The sequence below is a fragment of the Macrosteles quadrilineatus genome, unplaced genomic scaffold (assembly GCF_028750875.1).
Source record: "Macrosteles quadrilineatus isolate MER2022 unplaced genomic scaffold, UCM_ALF_1.0 Scaffold_8__2_contigs__length_117827958, whole genome shotgun sequence".
Taxonomy (NCBI): domain Eukaryota; kingdom Metazoa; phylum Arthropoda; class Insecta; order Hemiptera; family Cicadellidae; genus Macrosteles; species Macrosteles quadrilineatus.
The window spans coordinates 64,981,381-64,998,895 of NW_026542601.1; the positions used below are offsets into that span (position 1 = coordinate 64,981,381).

The window sequence follows — 17,515 nt, forward strand, 5'->3', positions numbered from 1 at the left end:
GTTTGCTTTTTCAGATCTATAAAAATTATTTATTTTCATGTTTTAAGCGCAAAAATTTGAAATAATACATTCTGAAAAACTAATGACCCCATAATTCCCTGTTTTTATGACCCGATCTTACTGGTTCGCAAACTCATTCAAGTTTATCAAAGTCTACACTTTTGCACAAGTTTAATTAAAATAAACCAAAATAGCTTAAATATAGTTTTTGGGAAAAATATAAAAATTTTTTTAACAAATATGGTTTTTAACCTTTGGGTACATCAAAATGAAAAAGCAAATCGGTCCCAGGTCTATCTTTGCTTCTTCCCTATAGGGGAATTCGCTAAAAACATAAATTAATACTGAAAGTACCATGTTCAGTATTTGTGGTCAATGTTATATTTTAAGAAAACAAGAAAAGAAAACACAACCAAAATCCCAATTCGCAGTTTTTAAATAATGTTGATTTAAAATTTTCTGGTAAAAAAAATTCCTCAAATTTAATTTTAAAATGGTCACATTTTGTAGAGTAGAGAATTCAGATATAAAGTCGCAGCAATTTTTGGTTTATATACAAAGGGCCATAGAATATTGCTCAACAGGAAATTGGTTTTGGCATTTTTTATTTGTACAAATAATTTTTCTTTTGAGGTCGGGGTTGGTATGGCTGAGTTTCAACTCAACAAAACTAATCATAATTAATTATGGTTAAAAGCTCTTATACGACTGTTTTGACACCTATGAGACTTCAGATTTTTTTAAATTTTGAGTTCCCCACAAATCTTTAGTCTGGAGCACAGATTTGGGTACAAATATGAACGAATTTGTAACCATGAAAGTTACCCATATTTTTGTTAACCCTGTTTGGTATTTTTATTGGCTTTAACAAGTTCGCTACTGATCGCCACATATATGCGACGCTGCGGTCATCGCCATGGACTGATGAATCCATTTTTACACATGAGACCAGGTAGCACTTGGCAGAACACGCAGACCACGGGCCAGTGAAGTAATAAAGTAAAGTAATAAACGGTTTGCCAACTATCAAATGACGTCACCGATCATCATATCCACAGACCAAGTGACACAGATGTGCAACAGACATCCCTTTAGACCACTGCAGAGAATTCAGGGCCTTCAAATAGACCATTTAGAAGATATAAGCTTTTTAATAACATTGGTATACCGACGCAAATATGCGACGTCAGTCTATTTCAATGTGACCAGTCGTCGCATATATGCATTGCTGGTCTATATGAATGAAAGATTTAGTACTTATATATATCAGTATTTTAGATACCAGATTAAAAACAGAGACAAAATTAATATTTTGGTAGAATAAAATGGTTGCCTAGGAAATACAAATTAAAATTTTTAGTAAGCATAAATTTTTATATCAGCAAATAATAGTTTTGTCTCAAAATCATTAAACATAAATTTTACCTAATCTGACCAGGAAGACATCATGGCTGCTCTAGTACTGGTAAGTTTTAGTGTTTATATTTTGACTATGTGAATAGTTTAGCTTTAAATAAGTCTTCAATAATATACAGAAGGTAAATTGAATGTAAGCTTAGTTCAAACCATAACTATGATACAACTATAGACATTCCATCTTCATGTGAAAGTTGTTGCTAGTTTTTACGATCAAAATAGGCGTAGTTGATATAGGCAATGGTTGAATATACACATCACATTTAAGTCCTAACATAACATATTACCTGTAGTATCCAATAGTCAATGATGTTACTCATGTAAAAAAATATTTGTACACCGTCTGGAAAGCATTATAACACCTCACATTTTCTAGTTTTGAATTTTGAGCTTATGTTGCTTATTATTTGTACATCTACGGCTTTGGAATTTAAATTTTTTTTGTACCGTAAGGGAACGGTCTATACCCTGCTAGTGTTACTAGTCAACCTGTTGTTTTATGGCATCATTAGTTGATGGTCCAATAACAAATGGCATCTGGGTACGGGAACAATCTCGGTTGGAATTAAACAAGCATCCTTCAGATTGAAGGCGAGCACTATAATCACTCGGCGGCTACCTCTAGGAGGATTAAACATTAAGGAGAGGACACGCTGTAGTTTCGTTGAAGCCAGCGTACTTGGGAGGGGGGGAGGCAGCGCTACTCTCCCGCCCCCTCTCATACTGCGTTAGTGCGTTGTATGCGTTACTGGAAGATTTGGTAACAGAAATATCGAAATATCAATTAACTATTTAAAAATTAGACTTCATCATGCTAAGAAAATTAAAAAGTTAAATTCTAACCGTAATATTAGGAACCTATTAAGAGGAAAGTCATATTTATGAACCAATAGTACGTTCAAAGGTGAGTAATTTACACAAGGATGACTTATTTTTTGGAATTCGTTGTCCTTGTTTTTATTTTTTTAAAGAGAAATAAAATAAGTTTTAATCCTTTAAAAGAATGATAAACGCACTTTGGCGGTCAGAAGACGCGATGATTGTTGAACATTTACACTTTTTACTCGAAGTTTCTTTAGGTAAACAGATCAAATAAAGTTCAATATGATATTTAAAAAATCAAGAATTTGATTGCCAAGAAATTGTTTTACTTTTTATGATTGTAATTTAATTGTAACGGCTGTTGGTGTAAAAAAAGTTAGAGCGGCTTTGCATTTTTTCTTAACTTTGGCTATTTAAAATCACCTGCCTAGCACATAAATGACTTAAAACTAGTAAATAATTATATTAACAAATCGAGAAAACTATGAAAAATGCAAATTTAAAATGTATTTCATCACCCGAATTAAAATTTTCATTTTAACCTATTATTAGTAAGCTTGTTTATAAACTGGAAAAATTAAAAAAAAACTTTATTGTAATTATTTTTCTAAATACCACTTTTAAATATAGGTAAATATATATTTTTTATTTCGAGAATTTCTTAAGGAACACGAATAAATTGTTAATTTGTGTAGATACATCATATTTTTTTCAAAAACGTAATTAAAGTAATCATATGTTCAAAGTCCAGGTCAATTCTTTCAACTTTGATCTTCAATAATAAATAATAAATAATATTTTTTATAGAAATGATTGACACTGTTCGATAGGAAATTTAATTTACTTTAAGAATGCCATCGGTGAGTAACACAAGTGTTTTAGTTTAGCGGCAATTTTAATTCGAAACAGCGCGCGTCGCGTTTTTCCCTATCTCTCCCATGTTATAGCCGAGGCTTTTTGCCACTCTACGGCTCCGCGTGCCCCTCTAGTGTTCTGCTAAAGCTGGCTTCACCGCAACACGTGTATTCCTATTCGCGTGCCCTCTCCTTAATGTTTAATCCTCCTAGGGCTACCTGGACAATCGTTTTATATTTCACAGCCAAAATACTAAACAATGAAAGATGGAATTTTCAGCAATCAAAATCATGTCAACTCATCTAGTACTTAACTGGCTTAAGTAAGTATGGGATGTTCTAATTGAGTAACACATCTATTAAATGACATTGCGGTGCATTTTTCATTAAATCTGATGGTAAAGCCAGTAATTTTTCCAACTAAAAACAGTTTGTCTTTTTCAAATAAAGGTTTGAAGAACTTCAACAACAATAAACATTATTTATTTCTAAGCTATTTTAGACGTTACAATTAACATTGCATTAAGCATTGCACTTTCAGGCATGTCAAACCCCACAAAAAAAGGAAAAGAAATGCTGGCCTACTGGACACAAGTATGGTGGACCCTGTCTCTGCAAATGTGTAAGTTTTGTTTCATGGTTTCAAACAAAATATGTCTGATCAGTATTGATTGATCACAGCCTATATATTCATTCTTGTTGATTAAAATATATTTTTTCTCAAACAACTCTACATGCCATTGTGATTTAAAATCCTTTTGGAGAAGTCAGCTCAAACCCTGGTATGGAAAATGTCAATAGTTAGGAAATATCAAACTAAAAATATATTAAATACGGAAAGTAAAAAAAAGAAACATCTTATAACACTTAAAACATATATTTACGCTTATACTGTTACTCACAAGACGGTAACTATACATAAAAGATGGTAAGTGGTCATCGATATCAATTGGACACTCCAATCATCATCATTACAACAACGTGAATGTCATTTGCCTATTGGGTCTCGTCTGATTTTTTATGTGTTTTTAGATATTTCTTTTATTTACTTTCCGTAAATTTAATAACATGTACAATACTGATCAAGAAGTTGTGTATTAAATAGTAATCTATCAGCTTTGTGCTAAGTAACCTGTTGAATTTATTATCTAAATAAATCCTTTAAATATACTTTGTGTTGTGATTATTAAGAAGCCCATGAAGAGAAAATGTTCTTGTAATTTAAATAACCAACTACCGGTAGTCAAAAAACCTTTTTAGAATGTCAGTTTAATGTGTTAAACAAAGTTACTATTAATTCAATAATCAAACTAATAAATCTATTCGTCAAAACCACCTCAGTTAGCTTTTTGTTTTATGAATGTTTTTTTTTTTTTCTCTTTACAGAAATTACGGTACATCCAGCCAGAACGCCCTCAATCTTTCAAGCCAATCACTGTAAGTATGGCGTTAATATGTATGTTACTTCTTGGTAAAAGCACTTTGCAAAATAATTAATAAAGACATTATTTCAAAAAGAAGTTCTCGATCTGTAAACCTCCTTTAATCCCAGGTACATAGTACCGTCTTTCATTTTGACTCACAACACAGGAAACTCCCTCTTTATCAAATTCCTGAAAACCAGACTTTTTCACCAGCAGAAATGACTACAAACATGATTGTATTGATGACCTTTAAACCATAGTGAACAGATTGTGGTCTTTTTGTAAGACCTTGGTTAGTGATTCTAAGTAGAAGATGTTTTCAACAGATTAAATTCTGATTTCACAGGGTTTTTTTTTTTATTAAATTATTGCTCAAGTCACTTGACTACAATTTGATCGAAAAACAGATTTCTTATTACATTTACAATCTTTCAGAGTTTCAAGCAGCCTGATTGCAAAATCAATGATGGAACAACCTACAAAATGTCTTATTACGGGTTTGATCCAAAAGTTGTGAAGAACTGTCGAGGGCAGCCAGTGATTGCTAAGGAAAATTTAGTTTCATCTGGTGATTTCAGCAGTGATACCACACACAAGGTAAATTGTTTTGTAATTTCTAGAGTTTTTATTTTATTTTAGATATAACATGTGTCCTTTACTGCTACCGTCACTGAAATCACCTTGGGTTAAAAGAGTTGCTTCCCACACTCATTCCGCACTAAATTTGCCATAAATACCACTCTTACCCCATCCCCCACATCATCCAACATCAACTCTTTTTTATGTCAAGAATGTCTATGTGTTACTGCTCTGTTATTGTATGGTGATTAATTCACAGCGCAAAATAAAATGCAACTGAGGCGGACTACTACAAAAATATTTGAAATATCTTACTGTCTATTATCAATTTAAAAATAAACAATAATATACCCTGATACACGATATGAGACACTCTTTAATGCAAAGATGAAATGTCAAAATAGTGTAAAAATAAATAACATTGCTTTTAACATCAACAGTAATTTCTCGTTAATCCTAGATTATTTTCTCTTCAGATGAGCTACGGAGCGTGGCCAGGGTTCAAGCCTCCGACGACCATTGTCCCGGCAGACCACAAGCTGATAGGAGACGGTCCGTTGTCTCACCTCACAACTCACAAACACGACTACACACCTAAGCCTCTGCAAGAGGTGGAGCGAGTCATCCACGAGGGCAACTTGGGCTTCTCACAGGACCCGATGGAGGGCAAGTCAATCTGATTAGTTAAACATAGATTATAGATATAACTAACATTCAAATTAACAGGTGCAATGTGTAATGTTATAAGAAAATTAGAGACTTTAATATTCCATACTGATTAATTGTTTTTGTTTACAGACAAAACAACCAATAACATGTCCTATCAGGTTCCAGACTACAATAGATTTGAGCCCGCCACTTCATTCAAGCCTAACTCAATGTAAGTTATGAATATTTTAATTTATTGTTAGCCTACAATAAGTCCTTCATTGCAGCAGATGTGTAGGTTTAACATTAATTAAAACAGAACACAATAAAATAGACATTTATATTTTGGTTAAACAGGACTCAATGCTGTATTTCTAAATAGATTAAAAATTTGTTTGATTTTTTAACAATTGAAGGAGTATGAAAGATAAACTTAAAATATGTGTTTTAATTCCATAAAAGTAAGGATCTCGCTAATCTGTTCTAATTTCGACTTAATAAATAGTAAACAATTTTAGATTAAACCAATTTGTAAAAGTATTACACGACTACCATATTTATCTTTCAGCTTCAATCCTCCAAGTTCAAAAATGGATGACAAAACAACACACAAAATGAGTTTCCAGCCGTTTTGTCCCCCTGAAAAAGAGGAATACCCGTGGGCTCAGAAGCCCAGGTACCAAGCTCCAAAGGTCAGATTTGACGGCAGCACCATCTACAATGGAAGGTAAGTGGGTTGAACTTAATACACAATGGCTCAGAGATAGATAATATTCTTCCACTTAAAATAAAATCCAAAATATGTTTTGTAATTAAATTTCATATTGTAGCATGAAATGCAAAAATGTTGATTTTAATGTTAAAATCATGCCCCCTGTTTTGTCTTGTAGAAGAAATTTTCTGTAACAGAACTATTCAAATTGTTTCATGTAAAGTCATATCTAACAAAAAACCACTAAGTGGTAACACTTTCCCCGCCAAGTCAGCAATCCAAAAAAGTTAATAAATCATTACTTTTTTCGCCAAGAAAAACAATGTAATGTATGTAAGTTTGGCAACTTGGCGGCAGACTTTTGCTTGGTTTTTTTCATTTAAGTTACGTTCGTGGATAATTTCACAAATCAACTTCTAATTAGTCCAACTAAGTATAATTTATGAAATGTGGCACAAATAAGGTCAAATTTTGTAAAATAAGCTCTCACCTAGCAATGTACCAATGGGAGGGATACTTGCTCAATGAAACTAGTTTTATGGTATTTTTTAAAGGGATCGAGCAAAAGTCTGCCGCCAAGTTGCCAAACTTACATACATTACATTGTTTTTCTTGGCGGAAAAAGTAATGATTTATTAACTTTTTTGGATTGCTGACTTGGCGGGGAAAGTGTTACCACTTAGTGGTTTTTTGTTAGATTTTATTTATTTTTGTAGAAAATTAACAGTTAAAATAAAAATCCTCTTTTCTCTGATATATAGACCACGGCACAACTACATCTCATTTAATTTCAATAATATTGTTAATGTAGAACTAAATTCTACATTTTTGATCTTATCTGCTTTAAACAGATTAAAAACTTTTTGACACACGTACCAAAATTACTATTTAACAAACCCACTGGGCTTAAACTCAGTTTCAAATTTCATCAATGCTCATCTTGAACAACATAAAATGTGTTGATGTTACATAAGTGTTCTAATAATTATTAAACCCGTATATCTAAAGACTAGTGTAAATTGAGCCCTTATTAGAGATGTAAAAATGTAATCAAACTAATTAGGTTTGTTAGAAATAGCATAAGGCAAAACAAATATTGAATAACTCATTTATCCTAAATTTACATATCACTTTTTAATTGCTTGTTTAACATATGTAGAGTGATTTTCCCGATCGTTTTATTTGTTTTAGTGTATCAAAACATAGAACAAACCTTAGTACTAGCGTACTAGTACTAAGTTTCAAGTTCCTAGGTTTCATATGTTTTGATAAGTAGTATTAAACTGTTAAAAATGACGAGCTGCTGTACCAGTGTACCATCGGTACACTGCATTTTTCAATGGAAAGTATCGGGGAATATCACTGCTCTAAGTAATTTTATATTGTAAGTAGTTCAAATCATTCAGTATACCTGAAAAAAATACTTTATAAAAGTATTAAAATAATTTTTCAGCTGTTCCTATGAATTTCTCTAACATTTAATTAATTAAGATTTAATCGCAGCTGGTCCTTCTTTTGTTTTGATTTTAATCCCATGTTATTTAAATGGGCCAAACTCGTACTTTGAGAGCTTGCCAAGGGTTTATGGGTTAACGCACTTGAGACCCTCAAAAGGCACATCTACACGCTAAGGGCTTTCAAACAACATAAAAAACATTAAAATTGAGCCAGTGGTTTGGGCTGTAGGTCCGTCAACATTTAAGGAGAAGAAGGAGAACACGGAAAATTTGTGAATTTTCAAACTAGTTTTTCTTGGCTCAAACACAACCGTTTTTTAAATTCTTTTTTTTAATTTTGCCAAGAATGATTGCCCCTATCCAGTGGATGAACAATTATTTTAATAGCTTTTGTTTCTTCAGAGCTATAGACGAGTAAAAAAGCCACTTTGTCACGTCATGTATATATACAGTGCAGCAGCTGTGTACCGCTGGGGGACTTGGCGGGGCGGAACGCTGCCGCGTTCCTTAATAATTTACGTTTTGTTATTCTTTATGAAGTATTTGGCTTTAAAACTCTTAAATTCCATCTTTAAAATTTGAATAAAATTAAAGTTAGTGACAACTTAAAGTTAATAACTTCTTAGCTTTGCAGTTTGTCCTCTTGTTTTCATAAAAGTTTATGTTTGGATTCCATAAGATATACAATTTACTGACTGAAGTTAATTTTTGTTTCAGTTATTTTGCTCCTGGTCAGTTCATAGAGGATTGTGTGGGTCCAGGTAAGACTTTGAAGTGTTTTATTTGTCTAGTTTTCAATGTTTCTTGAGTCACAACCGTTTAAGTTAAAGAGTTCATGATGGAATGTCCTCTGGATCGATTGAATTAACCTATAGTGGTTTATGTTACCTTGTTACTGTCCGAAACCATGCTTTGTTGTTTGTTATGACTGCAGATGTTTCGTGCTTTAGATGGAGCACATAATAAGATCTGAAGAATGTCATGTAGTCATTAAATTCCTCATGGTGGAGCTCGTCAGAAGTTCAATAGTATATAAATAAAACAAAACAGAACAATTATAGCACTGTGTATATTAATATGGTATGAAAATGTTACTTTGAATTGAATACATTTTAACAATAATTTGTTGTATTGTAGATGGGTGCTACTGCATGTATCCAGGGGAGTGTTTTGACAAGGCTGGCGAGCCTCCGAAGGCCCACGACTTTGACATTTGTCCCTCTGAATACAATCCTCAGGTTTGCCAACCTAGACCGATGCCTGTCATCTGCGAAGAGTCTGCAAATGGCTTCGGTAACAAAAGGTATGCACTAAAAATCATCTTAATTTGTGTGACTTAAGTTTGGAAAATTAAAAATCATTACTCTTACAAACAATATTTACATTACTTACCAGTACTTACTCCCATGGCCATCAATACCCTAGAAGGATTTTGGCCTCGCCAACAATTGCTCGCTATCTTTCCCAGTCGTATGCTTCATCTACTTCAGCTCCCGCTCTTGCAATGTCTGTCTTCACGCTGTACCACCATCTTCTTTTAGGGCTTCTAGGTGGTCTTCTCCCGCTTGGCTGCCCTTCTCCTACAGTACTTCTATTACATCAAAAATAAATGTTAAATTCAACATAAACGCTAGGTTTAACCCTTTTTTCAAAGCTGTCGCGTATTTCATAACGCCCGAGACAAAAGTAATATTTAATCTGGTACATAACTATGTGCCATTCTATCATTAAAGCTCTATGTTCTATCATTCTAAATAGTTTTTAGATAGGTACCTGGTCATTCTATCTCTAAGCTCCTTTATACTGTAACATTCTCACATTCGTTAGCATGATAAATTATAGTATGGACTCGGTTAGCATAATTTATTTTCAATCTGTTCTAAATGCTATTTGTAATTGAAATAGTTAAGTATACAATTTATATTATGAGTTATAGTATTTACAGTAAGAGTTTGTAGTTTTATAGTAGAGGAGTTATATTAAACAATATAAAACCAGAGAACATTTTTGTTTCAGGTTTAATGGCAACTATGACCTAAGCAAGGAATGCTGACATGATGGATAAAAATTAAATAATAAGTAACTGTGATCTTATTTAAAGTGTTGTGTGAGAACAAATATAAATTCATGTAAATTTATGACTTTTGCATGTTGTTTTTATTGCTTTGACAGTTTTATTCAAATGTATCTTAGTGTGTCTAATAAGTCAAATGTGGATAAAATTTAAATGTGGTACTTGAGTAGCATTTTTACTTCAGTTTAGCCAAGATTAATAATTAAATAACCAGTGATCAACACGTTAGTACCAGTAGCAATCTCATTACAGTACAAAAATTACTGTCCTAAATAATCACATAAATCAACCGGTGTTTAAAAACCTAAGATAGTGGAAAACTAACGAAACCAAATAACTATTGTAAAGCCGTTAGCTTTCTATTTTGTGTATTTTGAAGCTAATGTAATTTAAGTTGTTATATGAATATATTTATTAGAGAGTAATGTTATCAAAAACGCTTACTGGAGTCCGTGTTACTTTAAGAACCTTAACTTAACTATTAACATCAACAACAGCTTTTAAACGGTATCCTTTATTAATTATTCATAACCACCCCAGTTTAAATTGCAACTCATAAGTTAACGTTTGCTTGCCTTTTCTAAGAGGATTCCACAAGGTCATATTGAAATTTCTCGCCATTTAGTTGTACATTCCTAATATCTCCATTTATACTTATGTTATCATTTCCCTCTAATATGAAAAATATTCATAAAATTTAAAGTAAGAAAAAATTCTCAAACAATTTAAATAAACCTAAAAATTACACTAAAAAACAAGTTGTACAGTTTCAATTAGCCAAAAAGCCAATATATTCTATTCAGTTGAGTGAATCAACTATAAAAAGTTGCCAATTATGTCTTGTTATGACAGGTTCTGATGCTAATTAACCAAATAATCAATATCGCCTCTAACCATCTGAGTGTTTATCCTTGGCCAGGCAAATTCAATGGTTTTGTTATCTTGCAGTTGTCTTTCTCAGTCCTTGGACACAAGTACAATGAAGATCCTCAGTGTTTTGATAATTAATCTGTTTATAAGCCACATTAAAGTGGCGGGTCTCTTATTGAAACCACTGGTAACCACACCATTATTTGTTTAGAAAGTACATTTTTTATTTAGCTTTAGCTTGCATGATGAATTTAATGTAGTTGTGAATTATTAGCTAACTAGCAGTTTTTTTTCTTAACTTATTTATTGGTTGTTTTTATGAGGAGAAAGAGTTTTTGTCTATAATATATTCCAAGTTTAAAATATAAAATTGGTTCCAGAAAAAAGTATTGAGGCGTAACATTATCTTACATTTGATACCTTATAAAAATGCATAGTACAGTAGCTTAGCCATTAATAGTAAGCTTCCACTTAGGAGAGCATTTTGATCGTGTAGTTTAAGTTCAAGTAAAAAGAATTAAATAAACAAACCAAAAACAAAATTTTGCAGAATATAGATTATGTTTATCAGAGTTTAAAATACAATTAGAAACAAGCAACAAATATAATGAGAATTTATAAATTAGGAATACAGTAATTTATTTTAGACTATACTTATTGATTCCCCCCGTGGTCGAAAACTCGACCAAAAGTGAGTATTGTGCAAACTTCTATATTTTCACCCCACGCTGTAAGTAAAGGTTGTGATTGGAAATTTTTTCCATTTGTTTTGATTTTCTGTTCAAATTTTGTTGTAATTTCGTCGCCAACATGGCAACCCATAAGGACCATGTTAATTTTATTAACATTTTTAAATTCATTTGTTGTGCTTATTTTTGAGCCTATTTTAATTTATAAAGGGATTCTGCACATCCACAGGAAAATATCTTTCATTTGTTACCAACCGCGTGTAATTCGGTCCAGTAGTATAGTCAGGCTAGCTGTCATAAGTTTTGCAAAAGTTTTTTAGTACATATGATTAAATATATCAGGTTAGATGTACTGTATATTTACATGTTACAGCCTGAGCTGATCACAGAGGCAGGGTACCCAGTAGAGACCCACATTATAGACAGCAGTGGGTATCTGTTGACAGTCTATAGACTGCCTCAACCCCAGTCTACATCATTGTCTGTAGCTCCATCTATGATGATGGCCCATGTATATTACATGTGTATATTTACATGTTACAGCCTGAGCTGATCACAGAGGCAGGGTACCCAGTAGAGACCCACATTATAGACAGCAGTGGGTATCTGTTGACAGTCTATAGACTGCCTCAACCCCAGTCTACATCATTATCTGCAGCTCCATCTATGATGATGGCCCATGTATATTACATGTGTATATTTACATGTTACAGCCTGAGCTGATCACAGAGGCAGGGTACCCAGTAGAGACCCACATTATAGACAGCGGTGTGTATCTGTTGACAGTCTATAGACTGCCTCAACCCCAGTCTACATCATTATCTGCAGCTCCATCTATGATGATGGCCCATGTATATTACATGTGTATATTTACATGTTACAGCCTGAGCTGATCACAGAGGCAGGGTACCCAGTAGAGACCCACATTATAGACAGCAGTGGGTATCTGTTGACAGTCTATAGACTGCCTCAACCCCAGTCTACATCATTATCTGCAGCTCCATCTATGATGATGGCCCATGTATATTACATGTGTATATTTACATGTTACAGCCTGAGCTGATCACAGAGGCAGGGTACCCAGTAGAGACCCACATTATAGACAGCAGTGGGTATCTGTTGACAGTCTATAGACTGCCTCAACCCCAGTCTACATCATTATCTGCAGCTCCATCTATGATGATGGCCCATGTATATTACATGTGTATATTTACATTACAGCCTGAGCTGATCACAGAGGCAGGGTACCCAGTAGAGACCCACATTATAGACAGCAGTGGGTATCTGTTGACAGTCTATAGACTGCCTCAACCCCAGTCTACATCATTGTCTGTAGCTCCATCTGTGATGATGGCCCATGTATATTACATGTGTATATTTACATGTTACAGCCTGAGCTGATCACAGAGGCAGGGTACCCAGTAGAGACCCACATTATAGACAGCGGTGTGTATCTGTTGACAGTCTATAGACTGCCTCAACCCCAGTCTACATCATTATCTGCAGCTCCATCTATGATGATGGCCCACGTATATTACATGTGTATATTTACATGTTACAGCCTGGGCTGATCACAGAGGCAGGGTACCCAGTAGAGACCCACATTATAGACAGCAGTGGGTATCTGTTGACAGTCTATAGACTGCCTCAACCCCAGTCTACATCATTGTCTGTAGCTCCATCTGTGATGATGGCCCATGTATATTACATGTGTATATTTACATGTTACAGCCTGAGCTGATCACAGAGGCAGGGTACCCAGTAGAGACCCACATTATAGACAGTGGTGGGTATCTGTTGACAGTCTATAGACTGCCTCAACCCTAGTCTACATCATTATCTGCAGCTCCATCTATGATGATGGCCCATGTATATTACATGTGTATATTTACATGTTACAGCCTGAGCTGATCACAGAGGCAGGGTACCCAGTAGAGACACACATTATTGACAGTGGTGGCTATCTGTTGACAGTCTATAGACTGCCTCAACCCCAGTCTACATCATTGTCTGTAGCTCCATCTGTGATGATGGTCCACGGACTCTTCTGCAGTGCCATAGACTGGATCATGCAGGGACGCGGAAGAGCTTTAGGTACAGAGGGTAGTTTTTATTTTGTCACTAGTTTAATTTGTATTTGATCTTTTTTAAATATAATCTCATAACACCTTTAGCAAATATAGGAACCAAAATTAGAAAGCCTAGAGTTCCAAAAACTAAAAAAATTTTAATAGCTTATTTAGTAGCACTAAAATAAATTTCTAAATATATTTTTGAACGATTCCTCATGAGGTTTACTTGAAATATTAGTTTATTAAAACGTATCTTAGGATACAAGTAACTTTCTTTACATTTTATGTATTTTGTAGGGTATCTTTTACATGATGCTGGACAAGACGTTTGGATTCCTAACCTACGAGGTTCTACAGATTCGTTGCAGCATAAGAAATGGAAACCGTCAGAGAAGGAGTTTTGGGATTTCACGTGAGTGGATTAGTTGATGTTTAATATAGCTGCCATTTAAACCTGAATCTAAATAAAAAATAAAGTAATAGAGAATATGTATCATTTTTTTGCCCTAGGACGCTAGGCACAAGCCCGGGATTGTTTTTCACATTACTTCAGGCTGGACCTAGGGGTTGCGGCATTATCACTTGGATAAAATCCATTGGTGATATGGCGGGATTTGAACCCGAGACCAAAGTCTCGTGTGCTAACCACTAGACAAGCTCGCTCCCCCAATATTTATCATTGGAAATTTAGGGAATCGAATCGTCTTAGATTGTATTCTTGGGTCCAAGAATAATTATTGCTCTCTGGAAAATGTTTTTTTTAAAGGGTTAAGGAAATGTCCTTATACACCCGTAACTGTAAAAATATTAAATTTGGTCATAACAGAGAAAGATAGAAACTGTATGTGCCAGTTTTTCACCGTTTTAGCAAATTTTCCAATAGCTATTACCCTATTGAGTTATTCATGGCAAGACCCTTTTTTGTTTGTTAATAGAAGCCAAAAACACCACCGGTTAAAATTCATATGCAAAAATGTGTTGGGATGCACAATAACTTAAATAAAAATCATCTGATTTTGATGAAATTCGCACAAGTGTATAAACCTATGTATATTCAAACAAAATTGCTAACCAGTATATGATCAGACTTTTAGAATGGAATTTCATAGAGACGTTATGGGGATAAAAGTTTTTTTCCCATTTTGACCCCCAAAACATAACATTTTTAATTTTCTTTCCATACCGTTATGTAGAGGTTAAAAAAAAAAACAATTAAGTATATTGTTGTTCGCTTAACAATCACAGATAAAAAAATGCAAATTTAACTCTCTGAATTTGTTTAGTCTGCAGGTTTTTGTAGCAGGGTTATTTTAGATACTTAAATATATTATGATATTAGTATTGCAATTTTTTGTAGTTTATGAAATCCTGAGCATACTGACTTTCAACATGTTTGTGTCTAGATTCGAAGAATTGGGAACGGAGGACATATTCTCTCTGACTGATTATATACTGAAAATCACCGGGAACCAAAAGATCTCCTTTGTCTCAAATTCCATGGGAGGGACCTCTATCTTGGCTGGTTTATCTGTGAAACCTGAATACAGTAAGAAATACCACAAGCTGGTGATGTTTGGGTCACACTCCAACATGAAGTACACCTCTGGTAGTGTGCGGCTGCTGAGTTTGTTGAGGCCCCAGATGGAGGTAATTATACACTTTTTGTTAAGGAATTAAATAATCAAAGTCAAAATATAGTATATTTCATCTCTAGGCATAGATTGACTCTTTTTGAGACAAGCTGAAGTTTAACAATTAAGGTGAAGCTGAAGTTGGAAAATTGAGCCAGGGTTAAATGATATTTTTTGTTTATGAGCTTAATTTTTTTGTCATTGCACCACTATTTTAGCAAACTAAGTTACAAAACGACTTATCAGAATATTAACACATTTTAAAATCATCGCCTTGGTATACTTCGTTCACAAAATTTAGGAGGTTTGAGGGGAAGTTCCCACACTACTTTTTTGTATTTAATGTATTTTGCTTAATCAGCTGCTGAGCGTTATTTTAAAGGTAAGGGTCAAGTGCTGGAGGGGATAGGTTTCTTCCCCAAAACTACCTAAATATTCTGAACGAAGTATAATAAAAATCAAACTAACCAAACTTACAAATATTCACACATCATATCTATTCTACAGGTTGAAGATTATATTTGAATATCATCAAGTGAATATGAATAATTAATAATAATTTATACTTCATTTTGTTTGAGTTTAGCCTCTTACGATTTTGTTCCAGAGAATGTCTCGTGATCTAAAAATATTTCAAGTTCCTCCAAGCAATTTCGGAGGGTCGTTTGACTTTTTGTACAATATTTGTTTGAATCAGGACTACGCAACAAATATATGTATGGCTATTCACAATGTTTTCATTGGAAATGGAGCCTTGATCGACTTTGTACGTATTGGTAAACCTAGTTGATATTGTTGTAGAGTTTCAAAAGCTTGGTTTTTATTTTATTCAAAGCATTTAAAAGTTTTAAGGTGAATATCTCAAAATATTTCTCTCTTTTGTTGAAGCAGCAAACATCATTTCTCAAAATGATTTTAAATTTTTTTTATGTGAAAAAAAAAACTTATATCCACTTCTTAAACATTCATTACAAATTTGTCTACTAATATCATTGACTATTGGAAAGGTAATATGTTCATACATTTGTTTCTAGGCCTGATAGGACAAACTCAAAATGATTCTGATGCAATCAAAATATGCTGCTTATTATTTAAAAATGGAATTAAACTAGCAATGACAATATGTAATCATATTTTATTTTTTCCAGCCACTTTTCACGAAATATGTCAAATATTATCCTACTGCTATGTCTGTTAAATGTCTTCTGCACATTTTTCAAACTATGGGGACAGGTGAGTTTCATAGTGTTTCCTATCCAAGATTTCAGTTAGTATTAAAACCACGTCTCAACCAAATCATAAACAACCTATAATGTTTTTTGCTGTAAATGGAGCACAACACAGTATTTACTATTCATACAGAACAATTTAACTACCATCAATCAAAACAGTCTTTTCCTACCAGTTATCGTGTGTGTTTGGTGAAGCCTAGAATATGGAAATGAATGTATATATTTAGTTTTGATTGAACAAATTTTAATGCTTTATTTTTTGGTCAAGTTTTTTCCTAACTTAACCTTTACATAAATTTTAATTTTTACAGGAAAAATCTAAAACGATCAATATAAAGTTTTGTTTTGTTTTTAAAGAGGTTGGCGGCCTCTTTTAACCTTGCATTTGCCCGTCCAAATAGACTAAGCGCCTGTGCGTGGATCGTTTACAGCAAAGCAAGGAGTGAGCCGGTACAGTACAAAGGTGAACTGTACTGATAAAATGTTATCGGCAGTGACCAGGATCCGAACCCACGACATCGCTGCCTTGGGCCCGAAGTTCGCGACGCTACCGACTGAGCCACCGACTCACTAGTTTTAGTATAAAGCCTATAATTTATATCTATTTCATAGATAAAACTGAGTTATGATTTTTTTTAGCTCTATTTTTTCAATTTCAGATAAGTTTGCAAGATTTGATTACGGTAAACAAAAAAATTTTAAATTGTATGGCTCACCCTACCCTGAGACCTACAATTTGAGCAACGTTGAAGTTCCAGTCTTCTTAATTTATGCGAAAAAGGACAACCTAGTTCCCCCTCAGGTAACATCAATTTTAATCTAGTTTGTTTAGCATTTGTTTTAACATTTTTAAAGAACGTTATCATATTACGGTATTGATTTCACTACGAGACACAGAGTTAGAAGAAATAATACCAATGAACCACACCACAACTATATGAAATTAAACAGCTTTCAGCCTAGTATTGAACAATTAGTTGTACCTGAATAGTTATAGTGTTTGCCTAGTAAAGAAAAGGCCGCCAGTTCGATCCT

General features: G+C 33.7%; 1 protein-coding gene across 1 annotated transcript; it reads left to right on the forward strand.

Annotated features, from left to right (window-relative positions):
• Nucleotides 1–1,353: 1,353 nt before the first annotated feature.
• LOC128999726 (uncharacterized) lies at nt 1,354–10,043 on the forward strand. The gene is made up of 10 exons (XM_054426376.1): nt 1,354–1,465; nt 3,634–3,714; nt 4,479–4,529; nt 4,952–5,113; nt 5,572–5,761; nt 5,894–5,975; nt 6,312–6,470; nt 8,630–8,673; nt 9,050–9,215; nt 9,929–10,043. Exons 1-10 carry the CDS (start codon nt 1,448–1,450, stop codon nt 9,963–9,965), a joined length of 990 nt encoding a protein of 329 aa, XP_054282351.1. The 5' UTR covers nt 1,354–1,447; the 3' UTR covers nt 9,966–10,043.
• Nucleotides 10,044–17,515: the final 7,472 nt, after the last annotated feature.

Bases quoted from the DNA above. Each gene is read 5' to 3' on its own strand.
- LOC128999726 (XM_054426376.1), top strand. The intron at 4,530-4,951 runs GTAAGTATGGCG...ACAATCTTTCAG, and splicing joins AATCTTTCAAGCCAATCACT to AGTTTCAAGCAGCCTGATTG. The intron at 5,114-5,571 runs GTAAATTGTTTT...TTTTCTCTTCAG, and splicing joins GCAGTGATACCACACACAAG to ATGAGCTACGGAGCGTGGCC.